The sequence below is a fragment of the Equus przewalskii genome, chromosome 18, assembly GCF_037783145.1.
Source record: "Equus przewalskii isolate Varuska chromosome 18, EquPr2, whole genome shotgun sequence".
NCBI classification, from domain to species: Eukaryota; Metazoa; Chordata; class Mammalia; order Perissodactyla; family Equidae; genus Equus; species Equus przewalskii.
Genome location: NC_091848.1, coordinates 25,447,731 through 25,470,036, shown reverse-complemented (window position 1 = coordinate 25,470,036; position 22,306 = coordinate 25,447,731). Strand labels below are relative to the sequence as shown.

At 42.2% G+C, this 22,306-nt stretch overlaps 1 protein-coding gene across 1 annotated transcript in view; it reads left to right on the top strand.

Annotated features, from left to right (window-relative positions):
- The window catches only part of LIPH (lipase H), a 49,326-nt gene that overhangs the window by 22,598 nt on the left and 4,422 nt on the right, over nucleotides 1-22,306 (top strand). Inside the window, exons 4-8 of the mRNA XM_070582477.1 lie at nucleotides 303-404; nucleotides 2,627-2,716; nucleotides 5,691-5,858; nucleotides 7,217-7,312; nucleotides 9,083-9,194. Coding sequence (XP_070438578.1) covers nucleotides 303-404; nucleotides 2,627-2,716; nucleotides 5,691-5,858; nucleotides 7,217-7,312; nucleotides 9,083-9,194 — 568 coding nt within the window. The remainder of the gene's footprint in view (nucleotides 1-302; nucleotides 405-2,626; nucleotides 2,717-5,690; nucleotides 5,859-7,216; nucleotides 7,313-9,082; nucleotides 9,195-22,306) is intronic.

Genomic DNA, 22,306 nt, shown 5'->3' with positions numbered 1-22,306 from the left:
TCCCCACGCCCCTGGTCCCCGTATGTCTGTGCACTCCCTGCTGTTGAGCCCCTCACAACATATACCTCCTGGTGGGTCTGGATGCCATTCTCAGGGGACACTGCCAGAGTAACCCTCTCCACTGTGGGAAAAGGCCACAGGGCTGTGGAAAGGAGCCTGACAAAGCAGGATGGGAATGTGAGTGGTTGCCCAAGCGAGGGTGTCCTGCAGCCTGTGAACCATCCTCGTGAGGAGGGATCAAAAGCCTGGCTGCAGGTGACTCATGGCGTGGGGCTGCCAAGCCAACTCTGTTTTCCTTCCAGGTCTCGACCCTGCGGGCCCTTTATTCAACGGGAGACCTCCGGAGGACAGATTAGATCCCAGTGATGCACAGTTCGTTGACGTCATCCATTCTGACATTGACGGTAACATTCCTTTCCTTGTGGGTCAGTGACTCCCCCAGACTCCCAAAGAGTCTCCCCCTGAGGGGATCGTCATGCAGGGGTGGATCAGGTTCCTCCAGATTCCCTCTTTTGCTATGAGGCAGGGTTCCAAATCCAGAGAAATGTTGAAGGGAAGTTGGTTTAATGCAGGCACCCAAGATCTCTTGCTGGAGTGAAAGTGCTTTTCCCGTCACCTCTTCTTATTTTTAAAGCCATCGCCTTGAAAAATCAAGGACGGGCTGATTTCCACACCAAGTGGACAGATGTTTCCATATGTGCAACTGGGTTTGGATGCATAATTTCCTGTTTTGGTTCTCATTATTTCCTTAAGCTGAAAGGTATAGTCAAGTGTTGTGTCCCTCTACACAGAGTGATTCTGAACCACCTATAGCTCTCCAGCTCTCTGTGGATCTTTCTGGCCATTTCTGTCTTCGTGGTGCTGATTTCATATTTGAGATTGGGTACATGCATGGGGGTTGGGGTGATGTTAAAGATGGGTCTTTACATCCAGATGTCGGGGGGAAGAAGTGGAGGAGGAACTTGGGAAGGGTTGAAGGGACAGAGCAGACTGATGATTTACTTACACCTTCTTTGCGATACGACCACCTGAAAAACGCTTGACCACCTACCAGGGGCACTCTGATGTGGTATTCAGCAATTATTTGCTGTAGAAGAAATGTCCCTGTGAAACAGCTGCATTCTTACTGCGTAGTTTGCAAAGTACTGACTTACTTAAGTGCATACCTCAAAGACATTTTAACACTTGATGGAATAGAGTAATTTATTTTTTATTCTTGGGGAGAAAGTGAATTTTGAGGGAGAGAGTATAAACTTTGCAGTCAGGCAGAGGTGGACTCCAATCCCAGGTTTTGTTCTCTCTAGTGGTGTCGTGTTTGTTCCTTAAGTCCTCTGAGCCCAGTATTTCCGTCTGTAACTTACTTCATCTGAATTTACCAATGGCTACTTTTCAGACATTGTGAAAATTAGAAGAAAGTTGTGTGAAACCTAACATCATGCCCACAGACACATGTAGGTTTTCAAAATATATTGCAATGATGTACTATTGTAACCGAGCGAAAAGGGGCTCATTCTGCTCGCGGCAATCCAGGGTCAATCAATTGCAAACGAGCCCGGTGGTTGAGAAAGGAAAGTTTACACGATTAGCTGGCAGAACTGGAAGATGGTGGACTAGTGTCCTGAAGAACCGTCTTAGAATCCTACAGAATCTGAGGCCGTTCTATAGGGGAAGTGGGCAGGGAAGGAGCGGGGTTTAGGGACATCAACCATCCAGCATGACGAACTTCAAGGCCCCACATTATCTCTTTCTTTTGTCATTTGTGATGGATACTAGTGCAGAATTTTCTTTCTGGAGGTTGTCATGTTCCTGGGGAAGTCAGAGAACAAAATTATTGTCTTATCACACCTGGGAAGTATACGCAAGCAAGAGTCATAGAACTAGGGGATCATGTATTTTGCAAAAGTGAGAGGCGCTTAATCATCCGGGCTGTGTGTAGGCTAGAATGTTTTCATAGAGACTAGTGAGTCAGGATCGTAGTTACAATATTGCTTACTTTCCCTAAGATGGCTTCCCTCGTGCTAACTTAAGATCTAGCTGTTACACTATATATGTATACATATATATAAATAATCTTTTTAATCAAGCATTTTACTGATTATTTTGGGGTTACAAGTTAAAGAGAATAAGCAATTATTAAATCTATTTATAATGTTCAGCTCCCCATTTTCTAGAAGAGTTTCCAATGCTTTTACAATCCTAGATCTTAAATTTTTAAAGATTTTTCCTACTAAGTAAAGTTTATTTTTTCCCGTTTCTTATTCACTAAAAACTTACGCAAATGCAAGCAGAACCTTGGGAAACATCTGGCGGTTAGAAGTTTCCAGCCAAATATAAAGAAGAAACATCATTTTATCAGCTTTGCAGTGAATGAGTAACCAAACTCTTTTATGTCTTTAGAAATACTGGAAATAAATTCTATTGCTATCTTCATGGTCTCCTAGTTGGAAATCATTGCTTTCTAACAAACTAGCTGGGTAACTTTGGGCAAAATATTTATATAGATATAACAACAACAAGAACAATGACAATAATAATAACACAATCCCTGCTTATATCCTGCAGGCAAATGAGCTATGAGATGTGAAAAGCTCAAAGCAGTATAAAAGCATAGTATATTCTCTTTTAGCACTGGGCTACAGGGAACCATTAGGAAACATAGACTTCTACCCAAATGGAGGATTGGATCAGCCTGGTTGTCCTAACACAATATTTGCAGGTAAGTGCAGGTACTTTAGATTTTCTAAAATAGTGCTTTAAAAATCTGATATTATTCTATACAGAATAGTTTTTAGTAGAAAACATTTCCCGAGAAAAGAGGTGGTATAAATATAAATTATAAATTAAAAATTATTACTCAAATATACTACTTTTAAAAACCATAACCATCTGATTAAAAGCTAGAATGAACTATTTCTCTCTCTTGAATAAGTGCGTCTTTGACCTAGAAATTCCACATCCGGAAATCTCTCCTAGAGAAATAATGGAAAATGTAGACAGAAATTGGAGTGCAAAGATATTCAACACAGTGTATTTATGACTTAAATTTTTAGAAATAAGCTAAATATCCAACTCAGGAAAATTATTAAGTGACTATGATATACCCACAGAAAGAAATATAATTGTTAAAATTCTTATTTTCAGATTAGTGAAAGTGCTTACGATATGATAAGTGAAAAAGACACAAATTTATACAGTATGATCCCAATTTTCTTTAAGCGTGTATTTATTTGTAAGTGTGTAAGTAGAGAAAAAAATCTAAACATAAATGCTCCAAATAATTATTAATGGTGATCTCTGGATATTAGACTTCTAGGCAATTTTTGCATCATTATTTCCTATTATTTTGTATTTTCTAATGAGCATATATTACTTTTATAATGAGAAAAATCTTACAAAATAAAGATGGGTAGTTGGAGGACAACATAAAAGTGGGAGGGGGAGGGGCAGAATTAAAAAAAAAACCACCCCTAAGTGCTCTGAATTTGTATTTCACCATTGCTAGAGAAAGTTCAACAATCATGGAAATAATTCTAGGGAAAAAAATCTTGTTACAAAATAGCAGCTGCACGTGGCCCTATGGGAATGATGTAGTGTTTGAAAATGATGCAGATGAAATGGCATAAGTAAAGCCAACCATACTGTACCATATATGGTGCATGTTCAAATCCCATAGCAGTCAGAGATTATGCACTTTGCTTACAAATGACATTCTCTGTATTTTTTATTTTTTTGGGTTTTATTTTTCCTTTTTCTCCCAAACCCCCCTGGACATAGTTGTTTTTTTTTTTCTTGAGGAAGATTAGCCCTGAGCTAACTACTGCCAATCCTTCTCTTTTTGCTGAGGAAGACTGGTCCTGAGCTAACATCCGTGCCCATCTTCCTCTACTTTATATGTGGGACGCCTACCACAGCATGGCTTGCCAAGCGGTGCCATGTCCGCACCTGGAATCCGAACCAGCGAACCCCAGGCTGCCAAAGCGGAATGTGCGCACTTAACTGCTGTGCCACTGGGCAGGCCCCCATAGTTGTGTATTTTTAGTTGTGTGTCCTTCTAGTTGTGGCATGTGGGATGCCGCCTCAGCATGGCTTGAGGAGCAGTGCCATGTCCGTGCCTAGGATTCGAACTGGTGAAACCTGGGCTGTCGAAGCAGAGTACACGAACTTAACCACTCTGCCACGGGGCCGGCCCCATTATCTGTATTGTTATTGACTTTATTGTTTCTGTCAGTGAAAGTTCCAGGAACAGTAAATAAATATTGACTTGTCAGATTTTACTCCAGTCCAGCTTGGCTCCACACCAGCCCCCTGTTTCTCCTCTCTTGCCCAGTTTATTTCTCTTTGTCCTTCACTGATCTCTTCTATGGGTGTAAGTGGACTGTGGAGGAAGAGGAAACGTTGATCTGACTCCAGCAGCCAGTCTCTCTCCAAACCACTAGCTCACAGTCATAACTCCTCTTTTCTTGGGGTTCACTGTTTCCAATTCAGATCCTTACTTCCTTTGATGACTCTTCTTTGGGACCCCGTTCCCTTTTCTGAATGACTTTACCATCTGGCGCATCAACCTTCTGACCTCCTTTCTCATATGCTTTGCTGCAGTGCTCCGTCATCTCCAGCTCTTCTGACGCCCATCTCCATGCCTCATCAGGCTCCTCTCTCTCCATCACACCACACGGCGCCCACTAAGAGTTAACTTGAGGTTCCCCTCTCACCACTTCTTGCCCATCCATGGCTTCCAGTGCCACCTGCTATTGTTGAGCCCCCTCACTTCACCCTTCACCCTGGAGCAGAAATGGAGCCCTTGCCATTTGGCTGCTCTCATGAACGTCTTCTGCACCCCCAGGCTCTCAGGTTTCTGCCATGTCAGGCTCCACCTTTGCTTGGGAATATTCTGGAGCAGTCATGGAGCCTCACTGATTGACCACAAGGTCCAGGCAAATTTGCTAACTTCTCCATGGCCCTCAAGAATGCTGGAGAAGCTTCATGTTGATCTCTTCCTGACTCCCTATGACCACTTCTCATGCTTCTATTCCAAATATCTCCCCACTATAAACCCTCCCCTCTTAGAGGTAAGCTAGATTTGACTTCTGTACCTAGATCAAGGTCCCACCTTTTATCTACCCTCATCTCTGTTCACGAGTTCGATCTTTACATTCATGTTCCCTTTTGACCCCGGGTAGAGGCATCCCCCCTCCTTTCTCAAAGCCATCTCCTCTGCTTGCGCTCCTTGGGAATCTCCCTCTACCAGTTACCCCCTGATGCCTTCTTTCTCTGATGTATTTACTAGTTTAAACACTCTTGCCTTCTGCTGAAAATCTCTGGGGAATCTCTGACTACCACTGAGATTTTCTCCTCCTTTTCACTGACGAAAAAGAACATAGGTCGAACCCAGATTCTACCATGTAATAGCTGTGTGACGTTGGTCAAGTCATTTAATCTCTCTGAGTCTCAATGTCCTGCTAGATAAAATGGGGACAACCATGCCTATCTTCTTTCCTCCTGCCACTTGCTGGCATGAAGCCTGATCTATGGGTTTTTATAGGGATTAAATGGAATCAAATATGCTGAAGCTGTTGGCACGGTGCCTGGCACACAAGAGACAGATGATAAGTTGTGTGTGTGTACAACACAGGATACTCTGTTATTAAATGCTACATCTGCTCTGCTCTTTACTCTTTCCCTTTATAACCCAGGAATACAGTATTTTAAGTGTGACCACCAGAGGTCTGTGTACTTGTTTCTTTCTTCCCTGGGAGAGAACTGTGCTATCACTGCGTACCCCTGTGACTCCTACTGGGACTACAGGAAGGGCAAGTGTGTCAAGTGTGGCACACCACAACAGGAGTCCTGTCCCCTTCTGGGTGAGTCCAACAAGCAGTTTCCCGTTTGGATTAACGAAGAGCTAATTTTTGGTAGAATCCCCACACCATTTTAATCTCTAAAACTGGGGCTGAAAGTTGTATGTTTTAAAAAAATTTATTTAGTCGGCTTTTTCTAGCCAATTTTTTCCATGCAGTATTCTGGGGTCTCCTAAGGATAAACACTGTTAGAAAAGCAATCAGTATAGGATTTCACCCAGAAAGTAGTGCAGTCTCCCTGGACACTCTATTCTAGCATGAAAAAGAAGGTTCTAGAAGAGTTTCCAAGCCTACCCAGGCCACAGTCACCTTACGTGGCCTGCTCTGATGGGAACAGGAACACCCTCTCTGTGCACACAACCATTCTGCTCGGGGAGGGCCACAATGAGCCCAGAGACTCTCCTGTCAAATGGGCCTTGCATGGTGGTCCCTTCCAACAAGTCATGTCTGTAAATGCCCTCACACCACACTCTGGCTCTTGTGTGCACGTCCCAGGGTGGGGTGGGGTAATAGATACTGTGGAGGCTGCTTGGATGTTTGCTAAGGTTAATAGAAATATTCTAGGTGGTGAGGACTTTGAAACCGGATGGTCAGGAGAATTTTCTAATTGTTCCCAAGGGAAAAACCCGAGTTCACATCAGGGTGTGCCACATAGACAAGGGGTTCTCAACCTTGCTTTGCATTAGAATCATCCAGGGAGCTTTTAAAAAAATCCCGATGCCTGGGTCCCACTCCAGATCAATTAAGTTGGAATGTGGTGGCCATCCTCTAGGGGTGGGAACAGAGGAGAGAGAGAGGCCCCACTGATGGCTCTCAACCTTGCTCCTGCAGGCACAGACATGAAGGAGGACATTCCCTTTCTTGTTGACATAGTCACCTGGCAAGTCCAGGTTCTGTGCAATTTGGGGGCCCAACTGTAGTCCTTTAAGAAAGCATATCATTTTGCAAGAGTGACACTATTCTAGGTATAAACCTGAATCTGTTTTAATCTATAAAGTGAATGTATTATGGAAAAATATCGGGGCTATTTTAAGTCTACCCAGTATGTAGCACTCCCTACCCCCCAACTCTTGCTACTGAGAACCAGGGCTGGGTGATGGAACATCAGCAGAAGGGGAGAAAAGCCACTATGGAGTCCTTAAGCAAGCCCCAGCTCTAAGGCATCGGGTAGCGAGCAAGGCATGGTGGGTGCTGGGGAGGCACTGGCCTGGTGGCCCTGTGGGTCCTCTGCATGGGGGTGGGTACTGAAGAGATGGGCTTGGTGGTGGTGGAATCAAACTTGCTGTTCTGACTACTTCCCCAGTTGCTTTTACATTTATATAATACATGTTAATGTGACATTTTTCCAACTTGTTTTACAGGCTATTATGCTGATAATTGGAAAGACTATTTAAGGGCGCAAGATCCTCCTATGACTAAAGCGTTCTTTGACACAGCCCAGGAGAAGCCGTTCTGCAGTAAGTGGTGAACGCGGTTGTTTGCTTTTGCCCAACCCTTCTACTTGTGGAATGGCTGAGTCTCAGCTTCCTGGCTACTTCTTGGCAAATGAAAGCCATGGCGTAGCATGGACTTTGGAGTGGGAAGGACCTGGGTCAAATCCTGACTCTGCCACTTGATAGCTGTGTGACCTTGCTTAAGACAATTATCTTCTCTGAGTCTCAGTGTCTGCTAGGTAAAATGGGGATGATAATGCCTATCTTCTGGGTTATAAGGATTAAAAATCTCAACAAATTATAGTTGTTAGCTTTACTGGATGGCCATTCTAATCACTAAGATCTTCCAGAAAATTGCTTGATCCCCAAGAGACATGAGATTGGGGCTAGGAAAAATCAGGTGTCAGTCACATCTACAAGTCAGTTCCAGCTCCAAAGCAACCTTGATGACCTTCTGAAGACATTGAGAGGTTGGGTCTACCAGATGTGGGCTAAATGTGGCAGCAGACGATGAGATGCCCTAGGAAGCAAGTAGGAATTTTCCTGGGCAGATATATGTCTTGCAATCCTGTTCCCCTTTTCACTCTTCTTGAGAGCAACACTTACAAAACAGGTTGCAGTGCTGACTTTCCCTCCTTCTTTGGAGCCATGTGTGGCAGCCCAGGGTTTGGTGTCTGCCCAAGTCCAAATGGGACAAACCCCTGAGCAATAATGGGCCGTGAAATGGCAACTCCAGGGCTGACTTTATTCCTTTGTGGGACCATTATCTCCCTGAGCCTCTTTTCCCTTCTCTGCAAGTCTGACCAAGAGACGGTAAATATGACTACCATGGTGGGATCCCCATCTTCCCAAAGCATCCTTGACCTTGGAGAGCAAAGAGTAGGGAGGAAGAATAGTTCTCTGAACACATCACGAACTCTCATTTATTCAGTAGCAATTTATTGGGTGCCTATAAGGTATTACTGCTGGGATTACAAAAAGGAGTAACCATCCTTTCCCAGTTATTGTTGTAGTATATTTTAGCTTAATTGTTTTTTAACCCCACAAGATTACTCAGGCAATATTTGTATAGATGTACCCATACATTTATCACTTTTTTGATTATCATTTTTTCTTGCATTTTGTAAATACAGTATAGTGTGCTGACTAATGACGGGAGAATACCAGAGGATGATAAGAATTCCAAGAGGGAGACGTGACTTAGTCTGAGGGTCAGTGAAGGCCTCCTGGAGGAAGTGACATTAAGCCGAAACCTGAAGGATGACTTGGCAAAGGGGGCAAAGTAAGAGCGTCCAAGTGGGAGGAAGGCCCAGAAGCAAGGGAGAGGTCGGCAGTGCAGGTGGTGCAGGTGGTATGGATGACTGGGGAAGAGATGAGGTGGGCTGGGGAGGCTGGCGAACACGGCCCAGATTGCAGAAGACCTTGTCAGTTGTGGAGGGTCTCTACACGGCCACCTGGCTGGTTTATTCTAACATGAGCCAGGATTGAAGTGAACCAGCCATCCTCAGCAGCAGGTCATGTAACCTCAGTCAATAAGGTTGGGAACACTGATCCAACGATAAGGCCTAAACATGGCGACTGGATACTATTAAATTCTGCCGTCACTCAAGCCATCTTTAACAAAGAGAACAGAAAGGGAAATTACAAAATTCTGCCCTGGATCCTTGTTGCAAAACTAGAGAGGAAGAGGAAAAGAGACTCAGTTATTAGGGAGGTTGGGTTTTTAGGAACTGACCGTTCAGGGGAGCAATTGAGAGTGTCTCTCTCTTACCATGTTCTCTCCCTGTTTTGCAGTATATCATTACTTTCTGGATATTATAACTTGGAACAAGAACATAAGAAGAGGGTCCATAACAATCAAATTGAAAGACAAAGCTGGAAACACCACAGAGTCCAAAATTGATCAGTAAGTTGGGCTGGGATATTTTGCAGCTTACTATCTCCCCTTTTGCTCAGAGAGATTAAATCCCAAATGTGCCCACTTTCTTATTTATAGGTCTGTACTTTTCTTTGTTCTACAAAACATATAAGGAGACAGATTGCTTAGTAGCTCTTGATCTTCCAGGCTCTTCACAAATCAAATTGGTGCAGATTTCCTTTCCTTCCTCTCTTCCTCCCTTCCTCGATTTCTTCTTTTCTCCCTGCCTCCTTTCTCTCTCCCACTCTCCCTTCCTCCCTCCCTTTGCTTAAACATTTAATTACAAAAGTCCTTCTTGGGGGCCGCCCCGCGGCTGAGTGGTTAAGTTCGCGTGCTCTGCTTTGGCGGCCCAGGGTTTCGCTGGCTCTGATCCTGGGCGCTGACAGGGCACCACTCATCCAGCCACGCTGAGGTGGCGTCCCACATGCCACAACTAGAAGGACCTACAGCTAAAAAACTATTCAACTACATACCAGGGGACTTTGGGAAGAAAAAAGGAAAAATAAAATCTTTAAAAAAAAAAGAAGTCCTTCTTGCTTGCCTTAAAGGATTTAAACAACAAAGAAGTATGTAACATCATAATGCAAATCCTTGCCCCATCCCTGCCCCCTCCCAACAACCTCATGCCCAAAGGCACCCCCCACATGCTTCTCTTCTTTCATGATCTCTAATATACATATATATAAACATATATGTATGTTTCTGAAGCTCAGAAAGTGTAATTTGTGATAGAAAATTGGAAATACCCTAAAAATCCAACAATGGGAAAATGGTTAATGAAATATTCCCATATAATAAAATGTTATTTATCCATTGAAATAATTTATGAAACAAATGAAATGCTTATAACGTGCTAAGTGAAAAAACACAGGATATCAGATCATATAAAGTACAATATTAGCTCAACAATGTAAAAAAAAATGAAAAAGAAACATGCCAAAATATGTTCGATTGCCCCTTGGGTGGTAGGAATGGGTGCTTTTTTTGGCTTCCCTTTACTTTTCAATTTTCTATGATGTTGTATATATATTGTTTTAAAATAGTTAAAATTTTTTTCATCTATTACTTTAATAATCAGGAAAAAGGGGAAACAAAACCCAAAACTCTTTACTTTAAGCAAGTAGAATGTTATCTGAAACTGCCAGTCGCCTCGTGAGTTCACCATGTAGATAAATACAGAAGGTGTGGGCGAGTGGTTTGGAGATGAGTTTTTTTTAATGCATCCTTGCGTCATAATAATAACAGCCTTTGTTTATTGAACTAAGCACATCACACACATTGGCTAATGCAATTCTCACTAAAACCTGGCAGGTGGTATTACCAGTACAATTTTACATATCAGGAGACTGAAGCTCAGAGAGGTCAAGTGATTTCGCCAATATCACACGCCCTTCAGCACCAATGTCCCCAAACCCACAGTGGGGCAGCATTTTCAGGGAGGACGTGGCTAGGGAGCAAGCGCTTCTTGAGGAAGCAGCTGCAGGTAGTTTTATAGGCTGTGACGTTCAGTGAGGAAGCTGGGCAGAGACCTCATCTGGAAATTCGGAGAAATAGCAGGGGAGACTGTGTGGTTATATAATGAGGAGTACTCGCCTAGCAAAGTTTGGGTATTCATGCCAATAATTGGTTACGTATTTGCTGTAGCTGTGTTTTAGAAGTTTTAATGTGATGTGGTGAATTTATCCCAACTAAGAATACCTAAATTCAAAGGTTTGCTTCTTGATTAAGATAGAGACCTTATTATCTTTTAGTCACGTTTGTGAAAAAGTCATCACCAATCAGAGAACATATGGGAAAAAAGGAAATAGTTGTTCTATTACATGGTGAGATTATGGCTACTTTTCTCTTTTTTGCAAGGTAAACTTTAACATTATAGTATTGAGTATTTTTACAGTTTAAGAAAAGGGAAATAATATTAGAGTATGAACCCTGAGTTTATCCAGTCTTTCCAGACCATGGGTACAAACGGAGTCACATTCAAGGATGTTATCTACCTGGTGACTCTCCCTGTATCCATGTGTTAGATATGTTTCTTCATCTTTTTTTTAACCTTCTTAAAAAAATTGAGATATAATTCACATACCATAAAATTCACCCTTTTAAAGTTTACAGTTCAGTGGCTTTTAGTATATTTACAAAACGTGCAACCATCACTACCTTCTAATTACGGAACATTTTCATCATCTCAAAAGAAACCCTCCATACCTATTAGTAATACCCCATTCCTCGCTCCTCCCCAGCTGCTGTCAGCCACTAATCTGCTTTCTATCTCTATAGATTTACCTATTCTGGGCATGTCATAGAAACAGAATCATACAATATTTGGCCTTTTGTGTCTGGCTTTTTTTTTGCTTAACATAATGTTTTCAAGATTCATCCATGTAGTAGTGTGTGTCAGTACTTCATTCCTTTCTATGGCCGAATTATATTCCATCGTATGTATAAACGACACTTTATTTCAGTTCACTGGCCTCTGGGTTATGGGCCCAGCACATTTCCACTGCACCACTCTCCTCACACATGCCACATTTTATTTATCTATTCACCAGTTGGTGGACATTTGGATTGTTTCCACCTTTTTGGCTATTATGAATAATACTGCTATGAACACATGCGTACAAATTTTTGTGGCTATATGTTTTCATTTCTCTTGGGGATGCACCTAGGAGTGGAATTGCTGGGTCCTACAGTAACTGTGTGTTTAACCTGATGAACTGTCTGCCAAATGGTTTTCCAGAGAGGCTGCGCCACCTTGCAGTCCAACCAGCAATGTATGAGAGCTCTAATTTCTCCACTTCCTTTCCAACTCTATTGTTGTTTGTCTTTTCCAAAAAATTTTTCTTTCTAACTGTGCTAAAAAGTATATAACATAAAATTTACCACCTTAATCATTTTTTTTTGTTTTTTGAGGAAGATTGGCTCTGAGCTAACATCCGTGCCCATCCTCCTCTATTTTACATGTGGGATGCCTGCCGCAGCATGGCTTGATAAGTGGTGTGTGGGTCTGCGCCTGGGATCTGAACCAGCAAACCCTGGGCCACTGAAGTGGAACACGCAAACTCAACGACCGTGCCACTGGCCCAGCCCCCACCTTAATCATTTTTAAGCATCCAGTTCAGTGGTGTTAAGTATATTCACATTGTGAAAGCTCTCCAGAACTTTTTCATCTTGAAAAGTTGAGATTCTTTACCCATTAAATAACAACTTCTATTTTCTCCTCCCCCTAGCCCCTAGCAACCACCATTCTACTGTTTCTATGAATTTGACTACTTTAGATGCCTCATAGAGGTGGAATCATACAGTATTTGTCTTTTTGTGACTGGCTTATGTGACCTAGCATAATGTCCTCAAGGTTCATCCATGTTATAGCATGTGACAGGATTTCCTTCTTTTTGAAGGCTGAATAATACTCCATTACGTACATATATCACATCCTGTTTATCCATTCATCCATGTCTGTCTTTTTTGTTATAGCCATTCTAGTGGGCATTGTGTAATATCTCATTATGGTTTTGATTTGCAATTCTGTAGTGATTAATGATGTTGAGTATTTTTCCTGTGCTTATTGGCAATTTGTATATCTTTTTTTTTTTTTTTTTTTGAGGAAGATTAGTCCTGAGCTAACTGTTGCCAATCCTCCTCTTTTCACTGAGGAAGACTGGCCCTGAGCTAACATCCATGCCCATCTTCCTCTACTTTATATATGGGACACCTACCACAGCATGGGGTGCCAAGCAGTGCCATGTCAACACACGGGATCTGAACCAGCGAACCCTGGGCCGCTGAAGCGGAACATGCACACTTAACTGCTTTGCCACCGGGCCGGCCCCTGTATATCTTTTTTTTGAGAAATGTCTATTCAGATCCCTTATACATTTTTTCCTTTTTTTTTTTTTTAAAAAAAAGATTGGCACCTGAGCTAACAACTGTTGCCAATCTTTTTTTTTTTTTTTTCTGCTTTATCTCCCCAAATACCGCCTGGTACATAGTTGTATATCTTAGTTGCAGGTCCTTCTAGTTGTGGCATGTGGGATGCTGCCTCACCGTGGCCTGACCAGCAGTACCATGTCTGTGCCCAGGATCCGAACCAGCAAAACCCTGGGCCACTGCAGCGGAGCGCACGAACTTAACCACTTGGCCACGGAGCCGGCCCCCATTTTTTTTCCTTTTAAATAGACTATTTTTTAGAGCATTTTAGGGTTCACAGAAAAATTGAGCAGTAAGCATAGAGATTCCACATATACTCCCTGCCCCTACATATGCACAGCCTCTGCCGCTATCAAAATCTGGTACCAGAGTGGTACATATGTTACAGTTGAAAAACCTACATTGACACATCATTATCACCCGAAGTCCATAGTTTATGCATTAAGGTTAATTGTTGGTGTTCTACATTCTATGGCTTTTGACAAATGCGTGATGACATATATCTACCCTTATAGGATCATGGAAGAGTTTCACTGCCCTAAAATCCTGTGTGCCCTGCCTATTCATCCCTTCCTCCCTCCAACCCCTGGCAACCACTGTCTTTTTACTGTATCCATAGTTTTGCCTTTTCCAGAATGTCATATAGTTGGAATCATACAATAGGAAACCTTTCAAGATTGGCTTCTTTCACGTAGTAATAAACATTTGAGTTTCCTCCACGTCTTTTCATGGCTTGATAGCTCATTTTCTTTCAGCACTGAATAATATTCCATTTTCTAGATGTACCACAGTTTATCCATTCATCTACCGAAGGACATCTTGCTTGTTTCCAAGTCTTGACAACTTTACATAAAGCTGCTCTAAACATCTGGGTGCAGGGTTTTGTGTGCCTTACTCATTTTTAAATTAGGTTACTTATCTTTTTACTGTTGAGTTGCAAGAGTTCTTTATATCTTCTGGATACAAGTCCTTATAGTTATATGTCTCACATTTAGGCCTTTGATCCATTTTGAGTTAATTTTTGCATATGGTGTGAGGTAGGAGGTCCTATTTTATTCCTCTGAAGGTGGATATCCAGTTGTCACAGCACCATTTATTGAAAAGACTATTGTTTCTCCATGAATTATCTTGACACCCTTGTCTAAATCAACTGACCACAAATGTAAGGGTTTGTTTCTAGACTCTTAATTCTATCCCATTGATCTACATATCTATCCTTATGCAAGTACCACATTGTCTTGTAGCTTACTGCAGCATTACTGTAGCTTTACAACAAATTTTGAAATCAGGATGTGTGAACCCTCCATCTTTGGTCTTTTTCAAGTTGTTTGGCTATTCTGGGTCTCTTGAATTTCCATATGGATTTTCAGAATCAGTTTGTCAATTTCTGTAGAAAAAAGGGCAACTAAGATTTTGATAGGGATTGTGTTGAATCTGTAGATCAATTTGGAAAGTATTGCTGTATTAATAATGGTCAGTCTTCCAATCTGTGACCATGGTATGTCTTTCGTTTATTTAGGTCTTACTTAACTTCTTTCAGTGATATTTTGTAGTTTTCAGTGCACAAGGCTTGCACTTCCTATGTTAAATTTATTCCAAAGTATTTTAATCTTTTTGTTGTTATTATAAATGGAATTGTTGTCTCAATTTCATTTTTGGATTATTCATTGATAGTGTATAGGAAAACAATTGACTTTTCATATATTGATCTTGTATCCTGCAGGCTTGCTAAAGTCATTAGAAGATTCCATAGGATTTTCTGTTTACAAGACCAGGTCATCTGCAGGTAGAAAGAGTTTCACTTCTTCCTTTCCAATCTGGATGTCTTTTCTTTCTTTTTCTTGTGTAATTGACCTGGCTAGAACCTCTTTCTAAGCTGAATAGAAGTGGCAAAAGCAGACATCTTTGTCTTGCTCCTGATCTTAGAGGGAAAGCATTCAGTCTTTCAATATTAAGTATACATTAACTTTTTTTGTAAATGCTCTTTATCACGTTGAGGAAGTTCCCTTCAACTTCTAGTTTGTTGAGTGCTTGTATACTGAAAGGGTATTGAATTTTGTCAAATGCTTTTTCTGCATGTTTTGAGATGATCCTTTGGTTTTTGTCCTTAATTCTATTGATATGGTGTATTATAGTAACTGGCTTTTGCATGTTAAACTCAGTTTCCGTTCTGGGATAACTCCCACTTTGTCATTGTGGGAGTTGTATATGTTGTATAATCCTTTTTTATTTTCCTGGATTTGGTTTGCTAATATTTTGTTGAAGTTTTAGAATCTATATTCATAAGAGATATTGATCTTTAGTATTTTTTTGTGTGATGTCTGGTTTTGATATCATGATAATATTGGCATCATAGAATGAGTTGGGAAGTGTTTCCTTCTCTTCTAATTTTTGGAAGAGTTTGTGAAGGATTGGTGTTAATACTTTAAATGTTTGGTGGAATTCACCAATGAAGCCACCTGGGCCTGGGCTTTTCTTTGCAGGAAATCTTTTTTTTTTTTTTTTTTAAAGATTTTATTTTTTCCTTTTTCTCCCCAAAGCCCCCTGGTACATAGTTGTATAGTCTTCGTTGTGGGTCCTTCTAGTTGTGGCATGTGGGACGCTGCCTCAGCGTGGTTTGATGAGCAGTGTCATGTCCGCGCCCAGGATTCGAACCAACGAAACACTGGGCCGCCTGCAGCGGAGTGCGCGAACTTAACCACTCGGCCACGGGGCCAGCCCCTGCAGGAAATCTTTTAAATCACTAATTCAATCCCTTTTCTTATTATAGGCCTGTTCAGATTTTCTATTTATTCTTGATCATTTTCAACAGTTTGTGTCTTTCTAAGAATTTGTCTACTTCATATAGGTTATCTAATTTGTTGATGCACAACTGTTGATAGTATTTTATTGTCCTTTTTACTTCTCTAAGTGGGTAGTGATGTTTCTTTTTTCATTCCTGATTTTAGTAATTTGAGTCTTCTCTCTTTTTTTCTTAGCCAGTCTAACCAAAATCCTGTTGATTTTGTTGATATTTTCAAGGAACCAACTTTTGGTTTGTTGATTCTGTTTTTTAAATCTCTATTTCATTTATTTCTGCTCTAATCTTTATGACTTCCTTTCTTCTGCTTGCTTTAGGCTTAGTTTGCTTTTCTCTTTCTTGTTCTTAAGGTAGATGTTTAGGTTATTGATTTGAGATCTTCCTTTTTTAATATAGGCATTTACAGCTATAGATTTCCCTCTAAGTACTGCATTATCTGTAACTCCTAAGTGTTTATTTTCATTGATCTCGAAGTATTTTTCAATTTCCCTTTTGATTTCTTTTTCCGCCCAGTCATTGTTTACGAGGTGTTAATTTCCATATGTTCCTGAATTTCTCAATTTTACTTCTGTTATTATTGATTTTTAATTTCATTCCATTGTCATGCATCTTTTAAAAATTACTTTCCTGAGAGATTTGCTTCTGTAGTTTTTTTTTTTTTTTAAAGATTTTGTTTTTTCCTTTTTTCTCCCCAAAGCCCCCCGGTACATAGTTGTATATTCTTTGTTGTGGGTCCTTCTGGTTGTGGCATGTGGGACGCTGCCTCAGCGTGGTTTGATGAGCAGTGCCATGTCCGCGCCCAGGATTCGAACCAATGAAACACTGGGCCGCCGGGCAACGGAGCGCGCGAACTTAACCACTCGGCCACGGGGCCAGCCCCGCTTCCGTAGTTTTTTTTTTTTTTTTTTTTTTTTTTTTTTTTAAAGATTTTATTATTTCCTTTTTCTCCCCAAAGCCCCCCGGTACATAGTTGTATATTCTTCGTTGTGGGCTCTTCCAGTTGTGGCATGTGGGACGCCGCCCCAGCGCGGCTCGATGAGCAGTGCCATGTCCGCGCCCAGGATTCGAACCAACGAAACACTGGGCCGCCTGCAGCGGAGCGCGCGAACTTAACCACTCGGCCACGGGGCCAGCCCCCCGCTTCCGTAGTTTTTATTGGCTGTTTTTCAGACAGGTGAACACAAGGGTTCAGTTTGGGAGGTCCCCCTGGGGCACTGGAAAATGTGGGGAGTTTTCCTCACCATTGCACATTTCTTGATTTGAAATAGCAAGTGATTCTTGGGCTGCAGCATTAGGGTGATATTCTGGCTCTTCCGGAGGACATTATGTGAAGTCAGGCTGCTCCCCCGACATTTCCCCCTTCCCTACAAGAGGAATACAGTAGTACTCAGCGGTGGACTTTCGTTCACTCTTTCCTTTCATGGTCAGTATCATTTTGGCTCTGTGCCTCGACGTTTCCCAGTACCCCTCAGGCAGTTTGAAATTCCACAGTGAACCACTTGGCTGAGAGCGATAGTCACAGGCAAGTGTTTGCCAGACTGCTTGAGTACGACAGTTCACGCATCACATTTTTTACATTTAAGCTCAGATTTGTATGCTCTTTGACAATCCTGAGAAGTCTTTGGTAGATTTTTTTCGTTCCGATCTTTTGCATTTTTACCTGTTTCTTCTTGCTGTTAGCGATTCAGGTCCCATCAGGACGCTGGGACACGGGGAGGCCGCTGTGCCTGGCTCCCAGCCTGCAGAGCAGCAGGTGCCCGGGGTCTGCCCTGGGCACGCGCCTCCTCTGGGGAGATCGCCCCGACAGCCCAAAGTCCCTGCACGCCCAGTCTTGCCGACCACTCGGACCCGCCGGCCTCTTCGGCCCTCTCCCCACCCCGCCCCGCTCCTCGAGGTGGCGGGGCTCCAGCGGAGGAGCCCCCTCTCTGCAGCTGCCGCGCGTTCGCTGTGGGGACCAGGCAGCGGCGCTGCCGGGCCAGCCAGGATCCTGCGCTCGAGCGCATCCTCCCGCCCACGGCTAGAGGCCACAAAGCCTGAAACTCAAAAGCGTTTTTTTTTTTTATCTTAAATTTCAAATGCTCTTATTTTGTTGTCTATGTGTGGGAATTCTTTGAGGATCTGTGTAGAAGTAGGATTTCTCCGGAAAGGATTTGCATTTGCCTCTGTCAAATTCCTGGGGATACCGTCAACCTGGGACCTTTTAATTTCTCAACTTGAGGTTTCTCGGACCGCGAGTAGCTCGAATTTGAGCTGCTGGATCCCTGGGAAGGGCAGCCTGCATTCCAGCTTCTCAGCGCCAGTGCCAAGATTTGAGGCGGGGAATTTTCTGTCCCCTGAGGCAGTACGAGATTTGTTTACTTCAAATTCATTTTTAGTTCACCCTTCCCGCCAGAGGTCTTTAATTCAACTCCCCTCCTTTAGCGGCCCATAGACTTTGTTTCTTGTCCTACTGCACTGCGAGGTCATGAAAATGAAGCTCAAGGTTACCAAGTTTCGAACAAGGTCGGCAAAAGGGAATTTCAGCAACCCTCTTATCTGTTTGGATTTCTGCTTTCACATATTTTTGGGATTTCTCAATATTCTTCACGTTCTTCTTAGTTCAAGGCAGTTTAAAAGGCTTTTAGTTTTATTTTTTGTTGTTTTTGTTTTAATGTTATCCATCATTATGAGTTGTGTTCAGCGTATTTAGTGCACCATACTGCCAGAAACAGATAGCTGGCTCTTATTATTGGTCATAAGCCATAGTTCGCTGGCTCTCACTCCATTCACTCCTGTATGAACCCAATCCTTTGGTTAGTGCCTCCCCAGGTATTTCCAGACATCCCTTCAGGTGGAAGAGGGGATCTTACCTGTCCTTATAGCCAAGCTGATCAGCTCCAGGAGGTCTCCTTTTCCCCCTTCCACCCTCCCTCCACAACCACCAGGTTCTGCCATCTGCAGGTGGCGTCACCATCTCCTGCAGTCCCTGCACTCTTGTGGTTCCCCCCCTGCTCTTGGAGAAGCGGGAAGGGAATCTCTCTTGCTCTTCTTGCGCTCTGATCAAGAGAGGACCAGAACAGTGCTGCTTATAACCCTTTTTGAGGAGATTTTGGTTAAACTACTCCTTTCATATTGGCGTTTTTTGTGAAAAATTGAAATTTACATAAAAGTTGCAGTGGTACTAAGAACCTTTTCTTTTTCTGAACCTTTCAATAGTAGTCGCTGACACGCTGCCTCATCAACCGTGTGTCTATTTTTTACCAACAAGGACGTTCTCCTACATAACCACAATTAACCATCAAAATCAGAAAAATAACATTGATACATTACTACCATCCGATCCTGAGACCCCATTCTAGTTTTACTAATCGTCCTAATAGCGTCTTTTGTGGCTCAAGGATCCAATTCAGGATCACTGGTTGCATTTGGTTGTCCTGCCTCATTAGTCTGCACTTTGGAACAGTTCTTCGTTTTTCCTTGATCTTGACTTTGACGCTTTTGAAGATTACAGGTCGATTATTTTTAATGTCTTCAATATGGGTTTGTTTGATGTTTCCTCACGATTAGGTTTCGACTATGCATCTTTGGCAAGAACACCACAGCAGTGATGCTATGTGGTCTCGGGGCATCCTGTTAGGAGGCTCACAATTTGGATTTGTTTCGTTATGGTGGGTCAATTGATTAAGATGTTTCTGCCAAGTTTTTCTACTGGAAAGTTACTATTTTTCCGTTTGTAATTAATAAGTATTTTGTGGTTAGGTGCTTTGATACCATGTAAATGTTCCATTACTCCTCCACTTTTACCCACTAGTTTTGAGGTTTTGTGGTTGAATTAATTATTACTATGATAGTTGCCAAATGGTGATTTTTCTAATTCAACATTTAGGAAAAGCATTCTCTTCTCCCCATCTATTTATTCGTTCATTTATTTATTTATTTTTTAAAGATTGGCACGTGAGCTAACAACTGTTGCCAATCTTCTTCTTTTTTTCCCCCTACTTTTTTCTCCCCAAATCCCCCCAGTCCATAGTTGTATATTTTAGTTGTGGGTCCTTCTAGTTGTGGCATGTGGGACACCGCCTCAGCGTGGCCTGATGAGAGGTGCCATGTCCGCACCCAGGATGCGAACCGGCGGAACCCTGGGCCGCGGAAGCGAGCCCGCGAACTTAACCACTCGTCTGCAGGGCCGGCCCCTATTTGTTTATCTCAATATGGACACCTGGATTTTTATTTTATTAATGGAGACATAATCAGTTACTATCATTATTTATTTTGATATTCAAATTGTCCCAAATCTGGCCAGTGGGAGCTCTTCAAGCTTGTTCTGTGCCTTTTTTAATGCATTTTTTATAGTGATAAAAACACGTAACATAAAAATTACCATTTTAATCATTTTTAAGTATACAGTTTGGTAGTGTTAAGTATATTCAAGTTATTGTGAAGTAGATCGCCAGAACTTTTTCATCCTGCAAAACTGAAGTCTATACCCATTAAATAACAACACCCATTTCCCCTCCCTCCATCCCCTGGAAACCACTATTCTACCTTCTATTTCTGTGAATTGGACTACTTTAGATACCTCATATAAATAGAATCAAACAGTTGTCTTTTAATGATTGGCTTATTTCATTTAGCTTAATGTCATCAAAGTTCTCCATGTTGTAGCATGTGACGAGATTTCCTTCCTTTTTAAAGCTGAATAGTATTCCAGGGTACGTGTGTATCACATTTTGTTTACCCATTCATCCATTGGTGGACATCCATTGGTGGTCATTTGGGTTGCTTCCACCTGTTGGGTCTTGTGAAGAATGCCACTATGAACACCAGTGTGCAAATATATCTTTGAGACCCTGCTTTCAATTCTTTTGAGTATATGCCCAGGCATAAAATTGCTGGATCATATGATAATTCTATTTTTAATTTTTTTTTTTTTTTGAGGAAGAGTAGCCCTGAGCTAACATCTGCTGCCAATCCTCCTCTTTTTGCTGAGGAAGACTGGCCCTGAACTAACATCCATGCCCATCTTCCTCCACTTTATATGTGGGACACCTGCCACAGCATGGCTTGCCAAGTGGTGCCATGTCCTCACCTGGGATCCGAACCAGCAAACCCCAGGCCGCCGAAGTGGAACGTGCACACTTAACTGCTGTGCCACTGGGCCGGCCCCCTATTTTTAATTTTTTGAGGAGCCTACATACTGTTTGCCATAGTGGTTATAGCATTTTACAATACATTCCCACCAACAGTGCACGAGTTCCAATTTTTCCATACCCTTGTCAATACTTGCTAGTATTATTATTATTATTTTGTATAGTAGACATTGTAATGGGTGTGAAGTGAGTCTATATTCTTTTTGTAAAAAAATTATTTTCTTGAGGTCATATTGGTTTACAACATTGTGTAAATTTCAGGTGCACATTATTATATTTCAGCATCTGTGTAAACTACATCATGTTCACCACAATAGTCTAGTTTTTATCCATCACTGTCCATGTGTGCTCCTGCACCCCCTTTCCCTCTCCCGACTCCCTCCCCCTCTGGTAACCACCGATCTGTTTTCCTTGTCTATGTGTTTGTTCGAGTCTATATTCTTTTGAACATCTCCATCATTCTTTGAGCACTTCTTTAGTTTTTGGCACGTGGGTTGTTCCAGGATCACTTTGCACTTTCCCTGCCCTTGCCCTGGATTCAACCACTCCTCTAGGGAGCCCTGGTTCCTTTTAGTGGAGATAGTATTTAGAAACCAAAGTCTTGGCACCTTTCAGATTAGTTTTACTTGTGGCACTTCTGCTCTCAGGCCTTAGACGTGATTCCAGTAAGGCTGGGGTGACAGACACCTCCTCAGCCACAGCCCCTCCTCCAAACTAAGGATTCATTTCTAGAGCAAGCCACCTGCTCCTGAACCCAGGAGGGCTCCTCACTTCTCCATGGCCTGCTCTCCCAGCTCCCCGGAGAGACACTGACCGAGCTGATCCTCCCCAGTGAATGCACCCTCAGGCTCAATTTGGGATTCCCACTGTAGGAAACATCTCCACACATTTGGGAAAAAGTATTGGAACCTGGTATTTAGTTATTTTAAGGTTGCTTTTGAGAGGCAGGACTGAAAAAATATATGCTCAAGCACAACTTAGTATGCTTAGTATCTAGTTTGGCTAAAAGCATACATTTGCCTCTAGTGATGCAGTTCAATAGAAAGACCATAACTTTGAACATAGCCGGAACTGGATTCGAATCCTTGCACTGCTCAGATAAGCCCTGTGACCCGGCAAGCATCTGTTTCTTTGTCTGTAGAATGAAGATAATAATACTCACCTTGCAGAATTTTTTAGTGGATCGGAGACATATCAAGAGATGAGGATGCTGTCTGGCATATAGTGGGCAGCACATACGTCTC